Genomic DNA, 19,175 nt, shown 5'->3' with positions numbered 1-19,175 from the left:
GTGCCGAAGAAGCAGGTTCAAGTTGACCCGGGCTCAGAAGGGGGCACGAAGCCAGGCGCAGCGCCTAGAGAGCCATCCCTACCCACGCCCCCCACCCGATGTCCTTTGCCCCCAGAACGGAGAAGGGCTGCGCACTGCCACCTACACGCTCGGCTGCGAGTGACTGCCACCGCCCGCTGGCCGCGCTCTGGGTCCGGCCGCCTCCCAGGGCACACAAGCCTTCTGCAGCACCCCGGCCCCCGGCCCGGGCAGTGCAGAGCGGGGAGAGCCGCCACGTTCCCAGCCGCGCGCGCACGCCGGGCCCACCAAACTTGCAGCACTTTCTCCCAGCCCCCACCCGCTGTCACCCTCCCTTAGTCGGTGCGCCCCGGCCCTGCAGCCGGCAGAGGTTGCCATAACAACGGGCAGGAATGCTCCAGCATATACAAAGCCGGCCCGGCGCAGCGGGTACTCAGCCCCTGGCCGGGCCCCGCACTCTCGGCCACCGCGCAGGGGCTGGACGCGCGCAGCTGCTCCCTAGCCGGCAGCCCCGCGCTCCGGGCGTACTCACAATGAGCGGGATGGTGCGGTCCTCGCGGAGCTGCTCCGGCCTCCCGCCGGCCCTCTGCGCGCCCCGGCCGCCGGAGGATGCTGCGTGGGCTCGGTTGTCCTGCCATAAGTAGTAGAAAGTGCCCAGGATCCAGGCTACGGTCAGGATGGCGATGGCATTGGCGCGGATCTTCCTCATGGTGGACAGACGGGCGCCCCGGATGGGGGCCGGGGCCAGCGTGCTCTCGGGGCCGGGGCGGGGACGCTCGCAGCCCCAGCTGTTTGTTTTCGCTCGCGCCTAGCTGCTCAGTCCTGCAGAGCAGAAAAAGGAGAGAGATTGGGGGGGGGCGGGGGGGGTGTTAGGGAGAGACGGAGCGCAGAGCGATCCTCACGGTCCTAATGCCCTTCAGCACCAGGCGCGCGCGTCCCCCGGGCGCCCATTCATTCGCGCGCAGGGTCAGCCCCACGCTCCAGTCACCGCCGGCCGACCCACCCTGCCACTGCGCACGGGAAGAGAAGCGCGCCGGGTGGAAAGCGGCGCGGGCCTTCCTCCCGCGCCCGGGAACCTGGCGAGACAGACGCCCGCGGCAGAATGGCGACTGGCCAAAGCCAGCCTCCGCTCCCACCGCTAGGTGACCGAATGCCCGGCAGCTGCCCCCGGGCGGCCCTGGTCGGTCCCGCCTACCCACACCCATCCCCTGACCGAGCGGCCCTGAGTCACCGGCTGGAGACGCGCGACCCCCGACCTGGGCCCACGCCGCGGAGCTGCAGTTCCGGGCTGCGCTCTGGCGCGGGATTCAAGGTGTGTTTGGCGAGTCCTTGGGTAGGGGCGGCTGGGTGGGGGAGAGTCCTGAGTTTGTACTGGAATCTGCAGCCGAGATTAGCCCAGACAAGGCCCGCCCAGAGGAGGGATTGGAAGCTGGTGCACTTGACATTCGAAGAGAGAGAAGGGGAAACGATGCTGCCTCACATCCAGTGCTAGGAGAGTGGGGGTACAGCCATTCCACATTTTTCACTGGCCTAAGGCTCCCAGATGTCACGATGCTTCCCTTCATCCCGCCTCATTGACCCCTGGACAACTCTGAAATATCATCGTCAGCGTTATTTCATCGGAAAACAAGGGAAGCCAGAGAGCCCGGATGATTCTCCCGAGGCCACACAGCTAATTAGTGGGCAGAGCCCAGTCTACAAGCCATCTCTCCATTTGACACCTTTTGACGAAGTGCAAAACGCAGTGGTGAGAGGACACAGATATTGAGATTCCGCCCCAGCCCTAGAGGCACTGAGAATCAGGCACGAACTACTCTCACTCCAGGTGGAAGGCAAGCGGCTTAGATGAGTTTTAGGAGACCAGCACAGGGTCGGGCACAGAGCTCTCAATGAATAGATGTGTAACAACAAAGTAGGGATCCAATAGAGGAAGAAATAATTTATCGTAAGGTGGTCTTTGGGAAAGCTCTCAGAGAGGGTGGACGAATCACTTAAGAAGCAAGGAAGGGGGAGGTGAGGGCAGGGGTGGGACTGCAGGAATATGCCTTCAAAGATCCAGAGGATGGAAGTGCTTGATGCGTTCAAGGGAGAGAGATGCCTGGCGTTGCAGGGGGCCTAGGATTTGATGGGAGTTGAGGTTGGCCAGCCTGGGTGAGTCTGACTCAGGAGGTCCCTGAATGCCAGAGACAGAGCTGGTGAGGAGTCTGCTTCCTGCTGGTACTGCTGGACACCATGGCTCCTCCAAACACCTACATAGGGTCCAGCCTCCAAATGAAGCCACCTGGGAAATCAGGCAAGCTGAGGTCACAACATCATGCCTCCCACAAGCGTCCCATGAGCACCACCCTGAAAGACAGAAGTAAAATCGGTTGGTGTTTCTCCATTTCTCCAGCACTAGAGACTGAACCGCACACATAATCAACACATTTCTGTTGAAGTGAAGAATCCCCTAGTTGGGTTTTTGCTGCAGAAAACCCAGGGTCATCACTGCAGAAAACCCAGGGTCATCGCTGCAGAAAACCCAGGGTCATCGCTGCAGAAAACCCAGGGTCATCGCTGCAGAAAACCCAGGGTCATCGCTGCAGAAAACCCAGGGTCATCACTGCAGAAAACCCAGGGTCATCACTGTAACTTTGATACCCTCACTCAGAAGCCTGTCATGAGGACACTCAGACTAGTCCAAAACTAACCCAAGCAGGAATGGGACCTCGAAAGAAGAGAATGCACAAAAGAGGGCCTCACAAAGCGTCTACCCAAGTAGCAGAGAGTTTCAGGAACAAGGTGTGGCAGGTGCAGTGGCAGGGGCGTGGAGATGCCAGATGCTCTCCCAGGTCTCTCTTGCCTGGGGAGATTAATGCACTAGGGGCCAGGGCTTGTTTGCATAGATGGAGAAAACCACTGTGAAGCCACCGTCTGTTTCCACAGGAATCACAGGGCAGATCCAGTGGTCATGCCATCTGTGGGAGGCCAGGAAAGACCTTGCTCCTTAGGAATCGGGCTCCACAGGCCTCTCAGGTCAACCAAGAAAATGTAAAGGAACTCCCCTCCTGATGCCCCCATTTTCATGAATCTCTCAGGTGAGCCCAGTGAAAGACTGGCTGTCATAGGCTGCTCCCCTCATCCCAGCCTGGTCTGTGCATATCTAGTTGCCTTTGGATGTGGGATCTGGAGACATCACATCACTTCCCGGTGAAAGGCTTCAAACTCATCCCTCATCACAGGGATGAAGCTGGACCCTGCTGACTGAACCGAGGCTGATGGGGCTTCTGGTGGGTGACTCCAAAAGGGAGGCTCCATGGGGGGAAGGAGGAAGGGTGGAATGGGCTGGAATGTGGCAGGGTTTCTAACGTCTCACCAGTTACTGCCCAGGGCTCAGTGGTGAGGATGCTATCTATCGGCCCCAAATGGTCACTCCCTGGTAGTTCTGTTTCCAAGAGGCTTCCTTGGCCTCCACCCCCAGAAAGACTGCACAGAAGTGGAGTATAGCCTCTCTAGATGACTTCACCACAGCTCTTCCTTACATGGGCACCTCCCTTAGGGATGATGGGGATGGGGTGGGGGTAATGACCATGCTCATTTGGCTGACAGGAATTCTACATAGACAGAGGTGGAGTAACATGCCTGAAGCCACAGGCACTCTGGCAGAGCCAGAGACCAGGAATCACCACCTTGGCTATAGTCTGTGGTCTTTGTTTCAGATTCTAATCCCAAGTGGGTGCAGAACTGGCCCTCCCTGGGATAGGTTTCAATGCTCAGAAATGACCATGAGTGTTGTTTCCTCTCTGGTGCTAGGAATGGATTCCAGCAGCACCACAGAATCACAGCAACATCTAAGGGAGTCACTGTTTCACATAAGCTGAACTTTGAAAACAAGAGTCATCATAATAGCTATAGTTTACTCAGTACCTATGGGGTGCCAGCCACTGTGCCACCACTTTGCATATACTGTCTCTAAAGCCCCTACAACCCTGAGCTAAGGATGATCATATCCCCAACTGCAGATGACAGTGCTGAAGCTCAGAGGCCACTCCACTTGCCTGGAATCCTGCAGCAAGTAAGTGGTGAAGCTCAGTTTAAGTCCTGTGCCATTTTCAACACTTGTGTTTGGGTACCAGTGCAGGGCTTCAGAGGCCACTGGGAAATCTGCAATGTGGTCAAAATTTCTGTATGCAGGAGCCTCACTTCCCCTGCCCTCAGTTCTCCACTTTCTCCTCTATAAAAGGAGGGATATGAGATGTCCTGGGGGGGGGGTCCCACCAACTGTGCCACTTCGAACTTGCATTTCCTTCCTTTCAGCATTTCTCTTAGGCACAGTTCACATTGTTTTAAAGCTGTTAAAGCCAGCACTCAGGGTAAGCTGGGTGAAGTGCCACATGCCCCTGGGACTCCCAGATCCCCCAGGGAGTGCTGTTCTACCCCCCCGTGCCTTTGGTGTGGGGGTTGCGGAGGAGTGGATAACTGAGGGGGAAAGGGTACAGCTCAGTGTAAGGCCCTGGCTCTGGGGAGGGACAACCTGAACTTGAATGCTGATCCTGTCACAAATTAAGAAAGTGGCTTAGGCAAACTTAACCTCAGTTTCCTCAACTGCAAAATGAGGCACTGACAGCCCTTACCTCACAGCCTTGTTGGGAAAGACAGGATGAAATACAGTCTTGCAAAATCCAGTGCCTAGTAAGCACCCCAGTACCCCAGGTGGTGGGGGGCTTTCTCCTGTAGGCTGTTGCTGGCTGTTGGAGGTGAAAGGGGCTTCCTGAAAGGGATTGCTGACTATTGCTGCCAAGAACAGATCTGAGGAAAGCCTCTCTGGCCATGGCTAATGTCCAGCAGTCATAGACTCTCCCTTCTGTGGGTGGGTGGCTGCCTTTTCCAGAGCCTCTGCTGAGCAGCTGGAGGCAAGGCAGGGGAGAGGCACAGAGCAGGACCCCAGACTCCCATTCATTACCTTTGTTTAAGATGCTGGGCCAGCTCAGAAGCTCTTGCTCTGTCCATAGCAGCAGGGCCCAGAAGGTAAGGAGGGGACCTGATTGGACACCCTCACCAGCCTATGTCTGCTCTAAGCAGGAAAGAAGGCAAGGACAGTGGAAAGAATGTATGTTACCATGCAACAGGCAATGTGCTGATACACGATCTCAGAATACTCACAACAACCCCGTGAGGAAGACGCAATCATCCCTCTTCCACAGGGGAGGAGACTGATGCCCACGGAGGTGCCAGCATCAAGTGGAGCATGCGCTGCCCACTGCCAGCTGAGAACACTCAATGCTCCAATTGTCTCTGAGGAAAATATATTTATAAGGTGAGTTTCTATAAACCATTATAGATGAAGGAAAGGACTTAGCTCTTTGAAAGGAACTTGGCAGTTTTCTTATTGTCAATCCTCCACCTCCATTTGTCTGATAATCCTGGTTTATTACTTATTACTTTCTGCCACTTGAGTATCAGTTCCAAGAGGACTGAGGTTCTTGTATATTTTGTTTACCACTGTTTCCCCAGTGCTTATAGTAGTGGCAAATAGTACATGCTTGTTAGTGTGTAGTATTTGGTTTTTTGTTTGTTTGTTTAAACCCCTTGGAATGTGATCCCATAGGTATTTGTTGATGGAAGGAAAGGAGAGAAAGAGGGAGGGAGGAAAAAAGACAGGGTAGCTCTATGAAACATGCACTTCTCTTTTCAGCCAAGCACTTGAGAAATGGGTACAGAGCTAGAGCACAGACAAAGGGGGTGACTCGTCTAGGGTCACAGCAGGCCAGTACAGTGAGTCCCCTGCCAGTGCTTCCTTCCGCAGTCATGGAGCCAGGGCCGAACCCTCCTGCCCCTCTTGTCTTGAAAACAAGAGTCATCATAATAGCTACAGTGTACTCAGTACCTACCAGGTGCCAGCCACTGTGCCACCACTTTGCATATACTGTCTCTAAAGCCCTTACAACCCTGAGCTAAGGACGATCATATCCCCAAATGCAGATGACAATGCTGAAGCTCAGAGGCCACTCTGAGTTTCAGGATGAGGGGGAGAGAAAGTCCTCTGTGGTCCCACCAGAAGTAGCAGAAGGAATGACTCCAATTCTGGTGGACAACTGCAAGAATCATAAATGTTAATAGGGATCATGAAATAACCCAGGTGTTGCATTAGGGAATAATAGGATTGCAGAGGCTGCAAGCTAATTAGAAATGTGTCAAATGATTTTCATTAACAAGCAAGGAATTTGTACAAAGGAGAAATACATAAATAAAACCACCTCTCAGCAGAACTGGTCCCAGAGGCAGAGCCCTTTCCAAGGGCTCTCTGACATTCTCATCTCCACTGCCTTCTCCTGAGCCCCTTCTTCTCTGTAGCCTCTGCAGAGCTGAGTGACCAAGGTCCTCAGACCAGACTAGATGGCCCAAGATGCCAGGTTAGTGCCTACCACATGCCTGTTTCTCCCTTGGATGGGAGCTCCTCTGAGTCGAGCCTGGCAGCCTCCTCTTGTGTATCATAAGTTTCTAGCAGTGTTGGGCATCTTGACAGCACTCACTAAATATTTAGGCAGAGTAAATGAATGAATATTGAGGGTGGCAGCTGCTGCTACTCCCCATTGTGTCCCATGAAAATGCCAAATAGCCCACTCAGACTGTAAAGCCAGTGCCTGATTGCCCATTGGGGTGGAATTTCTAGTCTCTTCCTTACCTTTCCTTCTTGAACCCTACCATGCCAGGCACTCCTAGGTACTGGGGATACAAAAATTAATAGAATCTGGTTGTAGCTTCTGAAAAGTCCAGTAATTGACAATGGGGAAATACATATAGATAACAAGATGAGTTCAGGTATCATGGTTCATCCCTATAATCCCAGCACTTGGGGAGGCCAAGGCAGGAGGATTGCTTGAGGCCAGGAGTTTGAGACCAGCCTGGGTGACATAGTGATCCCTCGTCTCCACGAAAAATTTAAAAATTATCTGGGCCTCATAGTGCTTGCCTGTAGTCTTAGCTGCTCACGAGGCTGAATGGAGAGGATAGCTTGAGCCTAGGAGTTTGAGGCTGCAGTGAGCTATGACCATGGCACTCCACTCCAGCCTGGGCGACAGCGCAAGACTCTGCCTCAAAAAAAAATCACAAGATGATATAATAGAGCTCCACAGAACATAGATTAGGGCAGTAACACTGAAGCAGGAAAGAAAAAAGGTAGAATTTGGTGGTAAGTTGGAGGTGGATGTGAGAGAAAGGATTTGAGAACAGCATGTAAATTTCTTGCTTAGGAGGCTAGTGCTTTGGTGTAATGTAACCATTAACTGAAATGGGGAATACAGGAGGAGGATCTAATTTGGGGAGGTGTGTTCAGTGAACCTGAGCTCTCTGTGATCAGTCCAGGAAAGCATCTCTAAACCCAGATCTGGAGCTCAGGGAGAATGGATGGTGCCAGGCAGGTAGAGATGAGAAAGCCAGAAACACAACGGGTTCTAATATGTTGCTGGGCGGCTGCCCATGTACCCAGCACCTAGGCACAGAAAAGCCATGTTGTCGGAGATGAGGGCTTCTGGATGCCTCGTGTGGTGATGTAAAGAAAACTGGCATTTTTTTTTCTGCCTCTGTCAAATACCTTAATTCAAGTCCCTGGACTCAGGCTCTTGGGGAAACTCTGCTTTATCAGAAACCTCATCATCTGGTACGTATCAGGATGGACCCCTTGACCTAGGGTTTGAATAAAATTCGGCTCAATATCAAAAAGGTCAGGTGACAAGACCAAAGAGAATTGGAGAGAGATCCATAGTCCTGGCCCTGTATTTCCCTCAGTCTAATGGTGCTTATAATTGATATCTCTGTTTTCCTTGTGGAACTGGGAAGTGGAAATTAAAGCAACGTTCCGGGGATTGGTATATATTTTGAAGTTCTCAGCAAGGCTGAAAATACCCATCGATATATTTTGAAGTGTAATTTCTACTCCCTTACCAGTCAAAATAATTGAATGGGAAGAAAAAGCTGTTACTGCAGGAGACATATAACATCAGATCCACATTGCCTGGAAATTTACCATTTCAAAGCAATTGAAGGCATTTACAGCCCATGTTTAGTCCTACGTGTCCCCTTCTCACTGAAGCCACCCTCTGAAGCCATCAAAAGGCCCATCAGTCTGGCTTGGACGCTGAAATTGCTCAGTGTCTGGAGCTGTCACCAAAACAGGGAGGGTTTTAAAATATCATCCTGTCATTTTATCAGCATGTAAATCGTGGTGAGTTTCCTCCTGGTAGGTGGTAGGAAACAGCTGGGGCTGCCTGTCAGTGCTCATGGAGCCAGTGGTGGCAGAGCGCCATGGTGGCATGGCCAGGCACATCCTTCCCACGCAGAGCTTGTCTTCTTAGTTGTCTAGTCTAAGTTGACATTTCTCCCTTTTGCCCAACAAGAAAATACCTGCCCAGGGACAGTAAGCCAGGGGGCTGCAGGTTTTTTGGCGGAGGGATGGTGCTATGCTGCCTCTCACAGCCTTTGCCTGGCCCCTGAATCTCAGCCTGGAGCCGGGCAGGATGGACAGACAATAGCTTTGCTGGCAGTCATCTTCTGTCTTCTGCCAATACTTGTGTATGGGTATGTGGGCGGGTGCATGTGTGCGCATGCTCTGTTTTCTATTGGAATTTGACTTCAGGCTTTTCCTGGAATTGCTAATTTCTTTCCTCCTATTTGTATCCACTGGAGGAAATTTCTTAATCCATGTTTGATCATTTGTCTTTCCTTCCACCTCTGAAAGACCATTATCTAAAGATGGAGCACTCAGTATGTTCTTGGGCAACTGGGACAATTGGGAGATGGGAAATCTGAGTTTTAGAAATTACACTTCAGAATATATCGATGGATATCTTCAGCCTAGTGGGATATACTGTGCTATAAACCAATCCCAGGAACATTACTTTAATATCCACTTAGTAGTTAATAAACTAACAACTAGCATGGCGACCCTGGAAAAGTCACTTATCTAGGGCCTCTTTCACATGTTTACAGGGAGGGCTTTGGGAAAAAAAAAGGTGGGTGGGTGCAGTGGCTCACACCTGTAATCCCAGCACTTTGGGAAGCCAAGGCGGGTAGATCACGAGGTCAAGAGATGGAGACCATCCTGGCCAACATGGTGATACCCCATCTCTACTAAAAATACAAAAAAATTAGCCAGGCATGGTGTTGCACACCTGTAGTACCAGCTACTCAGGAGGCTGAGGCAGGAGAATCGCTTGAATCCGGGAGGCAGAAGTTGCAGTGAGCTGAGATCATGCCCCTGCACTCCAGCCTGGGTGACAGAGTGAGACTCAAAAAAAAACAGAGAGAGAGAGAGACAGAGAGAAAGGAAGGAAGGAAGGAAGGAAGGAAGGAAGGAAGGAAGGAAGGAAGGAAGGAAGGAAGGAAGGAAGGAAGGAAGGAAGGAAGGAAGGAGGGAAGGAAGGAAGGAAAGGAGGGAGGTAGGTAGGTCAGGAAGGCAGACAGGAAGGAAAGCAGGAAGGAAGGAAGGCAGAAAGGCAGGCAGGCAGGCAGGCAGGAGTGAACTTGGAAGCTCCTTTCAAGTGCTAGCATTTTAGAATTCTATTTACTTTTTTGTTTTTTGGTTTTTGTTTTGAGACGGAGTCTCACACTGTTGCCCAGGCTGGAGTGCAATGGCACAATCTCAGCTCACTGCAGCCTCCACCTCCTGGGTTCAAGCGATTCTCCTGCCTCAGCCTCCTGAGTAGCTGGTATTACAGATGTACACCACCACACCTGGCTTATTTTTTGTATTCTTAGTAGAGATTGGGTTTCACTATGTTGGTCAGGCTGGTCTCAAACTCCTGACTTTGTGATCCACCTGCCTCGGCCTCCCAAAGTGCTGGGATTACAGGCATGAGCCACCCTGCCTGGCCTATTTTCTTGTTTCAATGTTTTAAACCATCCCCTGCCTCAGCAAGAATGATGGACAATCAATTAGGATACAACTTTCTATTATCATTTGATTCTCCTCTCTACATCTTACACACAAACACATCCCAGCAACTTAAAATAGTCCATTTGATGAAGAATCTGGAAACTTCTGGATTACAGCAGACCTAAAAAAGGAGAAATTGGAAGAATGTACAAGAAATTAGTACATCCAGGGATGCCTCTGAGGAGGGGAATTTGAGGAGAACAGGAGTAGGAGACACACCTTCGCTGTATACACCCTTTTGTGCCTTTCAGGTTTTTTTACCTCTTTACCTAAAATTTTCTTCCAGCAAAAGAGTTTTCCTTCCTCTTTCTTCTATCACAGGCCTCTCTGCAGCTCAGTGCCTAGGAAAAGAGGAGCCCAGTGACTGAGCTGGGGCCCTCCCCTAAGGCAAACACCCCTCTCCACCGGGGCTGGCCAACAGCCCTGCTCCCCTGGCTGCCCCGTGCGCCTGGAGGGGTTCCGCTGCTGGCTACCCTTGCCACTGGCAGGCATCTGAGATGTCAAGCTGCGTAGGGACCCCATACAGGGTGCTCCAGTATGGGGCTGGCCCTATAGCTCCAGCAACCAGATGGGCAAAGAGGCCTAAGAATTCAGCAAAGGGGGAAGTGCATCCAGCCTTAAATTCTCCATGCTGTGCCATCCCCTTTCAAAGGCAGACTGCCTTTGTTTGTTTTCTACTCCTAATATGACATAAGGACTGGCTCATAAAAAAGAATAAAAGGGAGAAAGATGAGTGGGAGACAGGGTCCTCACAGATCCCTTTGCTCCTGGCCTCACCCCCAAAGTGCTTGCCTCCATGTGGCAGAGCTGGGCTGCTGCATCCCTGGCGGGGTCCTGCTGCCCTGGTCTCCCCAGTGCCGGCTCCTCATCAGCTTTCCCTCATGACATCCAGCCTCCACCTGACCTTCCTCTTCTGATTATAACCTTGAAGGGGTGCTAGTCCATCACCTGTGTGTCCTACTTCCCTATGCCCCTCATTACCTCTTTGGTCTACTTATGGCACTCCCACACTGCCAAGAAACAGCTGTCATCACTGAGGTCTGCTTCCCATCTGCAGCTGTCATTGTCCAACAACCGAGATTGTTCCTCCATTCACATTCCCCACCCACTACCTCTTTCCAGAATCAACAGAGCCAATCTCCTCTTAACACATAAAAAATATTCATGTCCTTCCTTTGTATAACCCCTTACTGGGAATCCAGAGATCACAGTGCTTAGGTTTTGTAAGTGGTCTCCACAGATAGAGTGGGAAGAGTCCACACTGGTCCTCTGAAATCCTAACTCTGCTAAAAGATACTCTTCTGAAAATGGCTCTGCACGCTGCCCATGCTCAATCTGGGGTGCCCTGGCTGTGCTGAAGCACTGACTGCTGACCTCACATTGCTGACCCCAACTGCACACAGGCCCAGGTGGGATTGGGCTGTCCCCTAGCAGGCCACGGGAAGGTGGAGGCAAAAAGATAATCAAGAAGCCATGAAAGTCAGACAAGCAGCAGCAGATGGGGATGTGCACTGGGTGGAGTGGACAAATAGCACAAGGAAAATCAGCTTTGGGGACAGAAAAAGCCAAGTGGAAAGTGTAATAAATACTAAAACCAGAAAAGCCTGAGGAGAGTCCATCCAGGGAGCAGCGGGAGGATGGCTAACATCACTGGAGTTAGGTCAGAGGGGAGGACGGCCAGAAGGGCAGGGGTGGCATTCCAGGGGCTGCAGGCCAGAGAAACGGTACAATATAAGTGCCATTTCTCTTGGCAGAGGGAAGGGAAGGGTCACTCACCTTCCAAGCTGTTGGACTCATTGGCTGCCACAAGCAGTCTATTTAAAACACACCAGGCATTTTGCCTCATTCTGTTTCTCTGCCCAGGAAAGGCTGGAGCCAAAGCCTGAGGGAAGGATTCCAGCATCAGGACCCTGCATGGATGACTTGGCTGAGACCATGAAGATCCCTGCTCCATCCTGAATGACCCTCACGTACATCCCCCACCCCCACCGAAGATGTCAGGCCACTCAGCTCCTCGCACATTGAACACAGTCCCTAAGGCGGCTTGTGGTATCCACTTTCACTGGGAAAGACTCAATGGCTTCCTTCGACCTGCCTTCAAACTTGTCAGAAAGCAGATGCTGCTCAAATCTAACACCTGCTCTATCTAAGAGCACGCTCAAAGGGTGCCCCCTGACCAGTGGGAATATTCTTCTTGATAACTGAGAGCCCTTGGGTGCTAGGACTATGGCAAGACAAAGACGTGAGCATGAAAGGGCATTAAGGGTAAAAGGGCCCTAGGGAAACCATATGGGACTTGAATTGGAAAGCACCCAGGGCCTCATTCCTTTCCCTGGATCGTATATCTTCACGAAGTTCTAATTTGGAGAAGAACTGACTCCTTACCACCTGCCACAGAGAAAGTATTAATAAAATATAAGGCTAGGGTCTAGGAGAAGTGGCCCAGGAAAGCCTTCCATGCAAATTTTGCTTCCTACTTGGAGGGTTAGGGACGAGAGGTCCTTCCTTCCCTGGCTCATAAGCACATGAGTTGCATAAAATACTGTCCAAGAAGGCAGAATATAAGCCCTCTGTTCTGCATGAGATTCATATTCTTGAAAGACTTAGCATATAAATCAAATTTTACCTGCCAGAGAAGCTAGCTTTTCAAAATAAATTTGAAGTCAATCCTATGTTTATACAGAATGATAGCTTGTGAAAGTGAATAACCATCCCAGTTCACATCTGCAAATTGGGAACTCCGAATGTCTGACTTGGAGGATGGGGCTGGGGGTTCTGTCTAGAGATTCATCCACGGTTGGCTTTTAGGTTGCAAATAAGCATTACTGTAAACAACAAACAAAAGACTGAGTTTTTAAGAAACATTTTTAATGGAAAATTTCAAATATAAATATATAAAGTAGAGGGCCCAATATAATAAATACACACCTTCAATGATTCTAAACCCATGGCCAATATGTGAGAAATGTGGACTTTTGAACCAGCTGACAGATACAGAGGATAAACTTCATGGTACGGAACAAAAAGTTTGTTCTACTGAGGCTGCAGTATCCAAAAGGTTTCTGCATAAACGCCCTAAACTAGAGCTTAAAGTATGACATGAAGGGGTGGAGAATATTCTTAGTTAGCAACCAAAGAAGAAACCTGGGAATTTAAACACAAAATAAGGCCGGGCGCGGCTCAAGCCTGTAATCCCAGCACTTTGGGAGGCCGAGACGGGTGGATCACGAGGTCAAGAAATCGAGACCATTCTGGTCAACAAGGTGAAACGCCGTCTCTACTAAAAATACAAAAAATTAGCTGGGCATGGTGGCACGTGCCTGTAACCCCGGCTACTCAGGAGGCCGAGGCAGGAGAATTGCCTGAACCCAGGAGGCGGAGGTTGCGGTGAGCTGAGATCGCGCCATTGCACTCCAGCCTGGGTAACAAGAGCGAAACTCTGTCTCAAAAAAACAAAAACAAAACACAAAACAAAACCACACACACCCAGTCTCTCTGAAGGATGCAAATTAATAGTAACACTGGTTGCTTTCAAGGAGAGCAAAAGGACTCAAGCAATTTCCAGTCCCCCCTTTTTTTTTTTAAACAAAGTCTCACTCTGTAGTCCAGGCTGGAGCGCGGTGGCAAAACTTGCAATTTCGGTTCACTGCAACTTCTACCTCCCAGGTTCAAGCAATTCTCACGCCTCTGCCTCCTGAGTAACTAGAATTACAGGCGTCCACACCATGCCTGGTTAATTTTTGTATTTTTAGTAGAGATGGGGTTTTACCATGTTAGCTAGGCTGGTCTCAAACTCCTGATTTCAGGTGTTTCACTTGCTTAGGCCTCCCAAAGTGCTGGGATGACAGACATGAGTCACCGCACCTGGCCACATTATATGTTTTTTTAAAACTTCATACTACATGTACATCTTATATATTTTTAAAAATTAACTTATTAATAAGAAACATGAAGCTTTGCAATAACCAAATCCACTAGATGTGACAAAAGGGAAAACTGCCTGCACTTACTATGCAAGAGGGCTCATCCTCTGCCTTGTTGAACAGTGTTTTATACAACTCATGGGTTCACAAGCCAGGAAAGGAAGGACCTCTCATCCCCAAACCTCTTAAGTAGGAAGGAAACAAAATTCGCATAGATGGCTTTCCTTGGCCACTTCTCCTAGACCCTAGCCTTATATATTCTATTAATACTTTCACTGTGGCAGGTGGATCTTCATCACATTTTGATCTAGATTTATGTTTTATAGTAATTATCTCAGCTAGATGAATGCACAACCTTCCAATCCCAAAACGTACATCATCAGAATAGGTGTTTCACATATTAAAAACCCCAGCCCCTGATTATTATATGGATATACACATTTGTCAAAATTCATTGAGTTGTATTCTCAAGATCTGTGTACTTTATAGTATGTTAACTATACTGCACTTCAATAAAGTATTGCTAAAAAAAAATCCCAGTCCTTGTGTACAAATAAGCCAAAAAGTCATCACTGAAGAGGTTTGTTGGGTTGGTGGTTCGGAGAAATCTGCTATTATGAGGAAACATTAGGTGGACTTTTTTGCAAAAACTTAACTCTTCGGAAATCACCACTACAGCATGTGCTTTTAGTTAAGCATTCCATGGCTGAAACACAACTCTATGCTGAAATGCCGAGAGGATGAGGCAAAATCTTGGCCAAGGTCAAGCTCTGCTGATGGTTTGAGAGGGGGATGACAGCCAAGAGCTCTGCACTTGTATAACATCTAAAAAAGAAAAACTAACCCCAAGTCATCTTCTGTTCCTTTTCTTAGCCAACTTTAGTCCTGCTCATTGTGTCCAAGGACTCACATATGAGCCATATGTGCAACAGCTCAGACTTACCAGTCCTCCAGGGCCAAACATACGTATCTTGATTAAAAAGAAACTAAGCCAGCAGACAGGGATTTTAGTTGATTCCATGGGATATAAGAATAAATTTCAGAATTTTAGATAAAGTTAGGGTCCATCAAGGAGAGGGCAGAGAAATGTTGTTAAGCTTCCTTTTTGGCTAGCTCCCCACTTTTTCTGAAATAAACAACAAAAGGACCCCAACTTGGTAGACATGAGTCCCCAAACAGGGATTCATGTCTAGGTCTAAGTGATTATTGTGAAAAGAGCTCCAAGATGAACACACTTGGTACAAATCTGTGTTACAAAATGAAAAGCCTATCCATGTTGGGACCAAAATTAAACACAAAAATGGACTAGAAAGTATGTTTTTGGCCAGGCACGGTGGCTCACACCTGTGATCCCAGCACTTTGGGAGGCTGAGGTGGAAGAATCACCTGGTCAACATGGTGAAACCCCATCTCTACTAAAAATACAAAGATTAGCTGGGCATGCTGGCAGGCACCTGTAATCCCAGATACTCAGAAGGATGAAACAGGAGAATCGCTTGAAACCAAGAGGCAGAAGTTGCAGTGAGCCAAGATTACACCATTGCACTCCAGCCTGGGCAACAAGAGTGAAACTCTGACCCTCTTAAAAAAAAAAAAGTATATTTTCTTTAGGGTCATAGGGGATGGATATATATAGAGAAATGTCTTCAGCAGCTTATAAAATGCAAGCTTTACATTTTGCACATGTCTGTCTAGCTGATGCCCAGGCAAAGGCAAAGGCAAGCAAGACAAAGTCCAAGGCAAGCTAGGGTTATACCAGACAGGCTCCAGAGACTCTCCACAGTCTCCCTGTGAGTTCTCCATGCCTTAGGACTCACGGATGGGTAAGAACGTGTTAACACGTGGATGCCTCCAATATTCTTGGACTGTCACAACATCATACACAAAAAAGAGAAAGTATTTTTACTTATTGGCTTAAGGATTTTTTTTTTAAAGTCTCCAATTCAATATTCTATTACATACATATATATACATACATACATACATATATAAATATATATGTATATATGTACATCCTTAATTTTGTTACCCTTAAAATAAAAAACAGTCTTTCGTTCCTCAATATCCTCCTATCTATACAATACCTGGCACACTTGCCTCATTTCCCATTTATACTTATCTCCTATTAAATCCTATAGCACTGACAATGTGGTTAAACATACAGATTTTCCTTCTCTCTTTCTGATTTATAGTGAAGTGGGTGATAGGGAAATGTGAGGTCCCTAGAGCTACACACAGACATCGGTGAGACAGGTATTCTATACCAGATGGAGAGAGCAGGCTTCTCACTAGTGAGTGAGGCCATGGTGTGGCATTCTGCTTCCCTCATTACCCTTCTTTCCACGCAGTTTCCATTCCCAGCACTGGGGGTGGGACAGGAGTGTGCAGCAAAGCAGAAAGTACACAGTACTCAAGGGAAAGAGCCACATAAAAAAACAGTGGGGTGGATTACAGAATGCTACAGCTAGGAGGGCCCTAATGGCACATCTAATTCAAACCTCTACAGATACAGACAGGAGCCCAGAAAAGTGATGTGTCCAAAGGCACACAGCTGGTGGCTGGAACCAGAACCTGAGTCAACAGCACACTTTTCTCTGATCCTCCAATACATGACAGAACTAAGTATACGAAAGAGCAAAATTTAGAATTCAGTTCATGAACAAACCCCAGCCCGCCCCACCCCCACTAAACAAATAAACATACCTCCTTTAAAATTATCCATGTTTCAGTCTCATTCCTTTTCAGCCCCCTGTAGCTTACTAAGCTCAAAATTCTGTTTCTTACCCAGGACTTTAACTAGATACTCTTGTGGCCTGAGTGGCCAGAATCTCAACTCTGCCCTGGCATGTCGCAGCCTGAGAAGGGAGATCTTCAGGAAGCAGAAGTAGGGGCTGGGCGTGGTGGCTCATGCCTGTAATTCCAGCACTCTGGGAGGCCGACGTGGGTGGATCACTTGAGGTCAGGAGTTCGAGACCAGCCTGACCAACATGGCGAAACCCCGTCTCTACTAAAAATACCAAAATGAGCCAGGCCTGGGGGCATGCGCCTGTAATCCCTGCTACTCGGGAGGCTGAGGCAGGAGAATCACTTAAACCCAGGAGGAGGCAGAGGTTGCAGTGAGCCAAGATTGCACCACTGCATTCCAGTCTGGGAGACATGAGTAAAACTCTCAAAAAAAAAAAAAAAAAAAAGCAGCAGAAGTAGACCTGATATATTTCAACTCAGGAATATTCTGAATCCATACATCATGCTTATAATACTGCCTGTAAATGCAGCAGCTTTTGAAGCTTATGCTGGGAGAAAGACAACAGGCTACCCATCCAGCAAGAAAGAAAAATTCAGGAATAACAAATAAGGAGGCTAGGCCGGGCGCGGTGGCTCAAGCCTTTAATCCCAGCACGGTGGGATGCCGAGGCGGGTGGATCACGAGGTCAAGAGATCGAGACCATCCTGGTCAACATGTTGAAACCCCATCTCTACTCAAAATACAAAAAATTAGCTGAGCATGGTGGTGTGTGCCTGTAATCCCAGCTACTCAGGAGGCTGAGGCAGGAGAATTGCCTGAACCCAGGAGGTGGAGGTTGCGGTGAGCCGAGATCACGCTATTGCACTCCAGCCTGGGTAACAAGAGAAAAACTCCGTCTCAAAAAAAAAAAAAAAAAGGAGGCTAGAGGGAGGGAAAATGCTTTGGGTTCAGTCTGGAGGGTATGACATTATCTCCATTCAGTCACAGCACAGAAGGACCAGTTATCCAGTTTCCAGGGGCCTCCAACGACAGCTGGCCACAGACAAAGCTAGTTAGAAAAAAAATCAATGGTCTAATGTACTTCTCACTTTTCCAAATAACATGTTAGCATTTAAGCAAGGCCTTGGGTCCTCAAACAAAGGGAGTGACTAACACATCTCCTAGCAGGCTGCTGGAATAGGTACTTTGGAACACATGGGCTGTGTGGCTGCACGTCATCCCTGCTCCACCGCCTGATGCAAAACTGCTCCAGGACTGGGACTGACAGAAGGTGCTGGGTTCTTGCATGAGGGGCATCTTGGTGAAGGCCTGAAATTATAGCTGAATTCCAAAACCAAAATATTTGGGAGACTGGGCACAGTGGCTCATAACTGTAAAACCAGTATTTTGGGAAGCTAAGGTGAGAGGACTGTTTGAGGCCAGGAGTTTGAGACCAGCCTGTGCAACAAAGCAAGACCCTATCTCAACAAAAAAATTTTTTAAATTAGGCTGGGCGAGGTGGCTCATGCCTGTAATCCCAGCACTTTGGGAGGCTGAGGAGGGTGGATTGCCTGAGGTCAGGATTTCAAGACCAGTCTGGTCAACATGGTAAAATCCTGTCTCTACTAAAAATACAAAAAAATTAGCCAGGTGTGGTGATGTGAGCCTGTAATCCCAGTTACTTGGGAGGCTGAGGCAGGTGAATTGCTTGAATCAAGGAGGTGGAGGTTGCAGTGAGCTGAGATTGTGCCACTGCACTCCAGCCTGGGCCACAGAGTGAAACTCCATCTCTAAATAAATAAGTAAATAATGTAGCTGGGCACAGTGTTGCAAACCTGTAGTCCCAGCTACTTGGGAAGCTGAGATGGGAGACTGCTTGAACCCTGGAGGTGGAAGCAGCAGTAAGCCATCATTGTACCATTGTACTCCAGTCTGGAGTGAGACCCTGTCAAAAAAAGTACTGGAGGTATTATGTATTATTTTTATGTTATTCAGATCAATCATTAGTTAATCAAAACAAGAATCATTCTTATACCTGCTTTTAGTTTCCCTCTTCCAACAAAAACTGTCGCTGTATTCCTGAAGGGATTAGGTACTCTTGAAAAATAACCATCTTATAATAAACATAAAAGACCAGGAAAAAAAGATTTAAAGTACATAATAATTAGTAAACTAGCAAACTGAGAAAATATCTCCTTTAAAAGAAAAAAAAAGGATACTCCTTATAAGGCTGAGACATAAGGAAGGGGGGAAAAGGAAGAAAGGATAAATAAATGAACGGGAAACTGAGCAGCAGGGTAAACTAAGAACTTACAGTCAAATGCTAGGGCCCCAAACTAACAGGCAGAATAGGAAGGTGAACAAAACCTCTTTCTGCCTGCTGGATTCTGAAGAGTCTAAAATGCAGGATTAAAATGGCTTTATTTCAACAGAACGCATTTTGTCATCTGATCTCTATTCGTGACACGGATAAAAATAAGTAACTTCTGGCCGTGCTCTTAAGCAGTAACAAATCCCTGAATATTGAGCCTCATTCACTTTGGGATGGCAATCACTAATTGTTTATGTAGCAGGGAAAAAACATCTGCCTATAGCC

The 19,175-nt window shown here is 48.5% G+C and overlaps 2 protein-coding genes across 8 annotated transcripts in view; one reads left to right on the top strand and one right to left on the bottom strand.

The window, feature by feature from the left end:
• Positions 1-1,359, bottom strand: part of GALNT16 (polypeptide N-acetylgalactosaminyltransferase 16) — a 92,261-nt gene extending 90,902 nt beyond the window's left edge. The window contains exons 1-2 of the mRNA XM_035260818.3: positions 1,022-1,359; positions 551-840 (exon numbers count right to left, since the gene is read on the bottom strand). Coding sequence (XP_035116709.1) covers positions 551-727 — 177 coding nt within the window. The 5' untranslated portion in view covers positions 728-840; positions 1,022-1,359. The remainder of the gene's footprint in view (positions 1-550; positions 841-1,021) is intronic.
• Positions 933-12,333, top strand: LOC144577435 (uncharacterized). 7 transcript variants are annotated; one of them, XR_013521303.1, is made up of 4 exons: positions 3,096-3,287; positions 4,020-4,072; positions 5,080-5,314; positions 11,795-12,321. XR_013521303.1 is itself a non-coding variant. In XM_078335250.1 (3 exons), exons 1-3 carry the CDS (start codon positions 1,121-1,123, stop codon positions 11,868-11,870), a joined length of 399 nt encoding a protein of 132 aa, XP_078191376.1. In that variant the 5' UTR covers positions 933-1,120; the 3' UTR covers positions 11,871-12,321. The 7 variants fall into 7 exon arrangements, 2 of the variants coding, with proteins under 2 accessions (XP_078191376.1, XP_078191375.1); XR_013521305.1 differs by having other exon boundaries at positions 3,158-3,287; positions 5,202-5,314; XM_078335250.1 differs by lacking the exons at positions 3,096-3,287; positions 4,020-4,072 and adding an exon at positions 933-1,330 and having other exon boundaries at positions 5,202-5,314.
• Positions 12,334-19,175: the final 6,842 nt, after the last annotated feature.

This window comes from Callithrix jacchus, chromosome 8 (genome assembly GCF_049354715.1).
Source record: "Callithrix jacchus isolate 240 chromosome 8, calJac240_pri, whole genome shotgun sequence".
NCBI lineage: Eukaryota > Metazoa > Chordata > Mammalia > Primates > Cebidae > Callithrix > Callithrix jacchus.
Note: the sequence above shows the minus strand (reverse complement) of the source record. Positions and strands in the feature narration are given on the sequence as shown.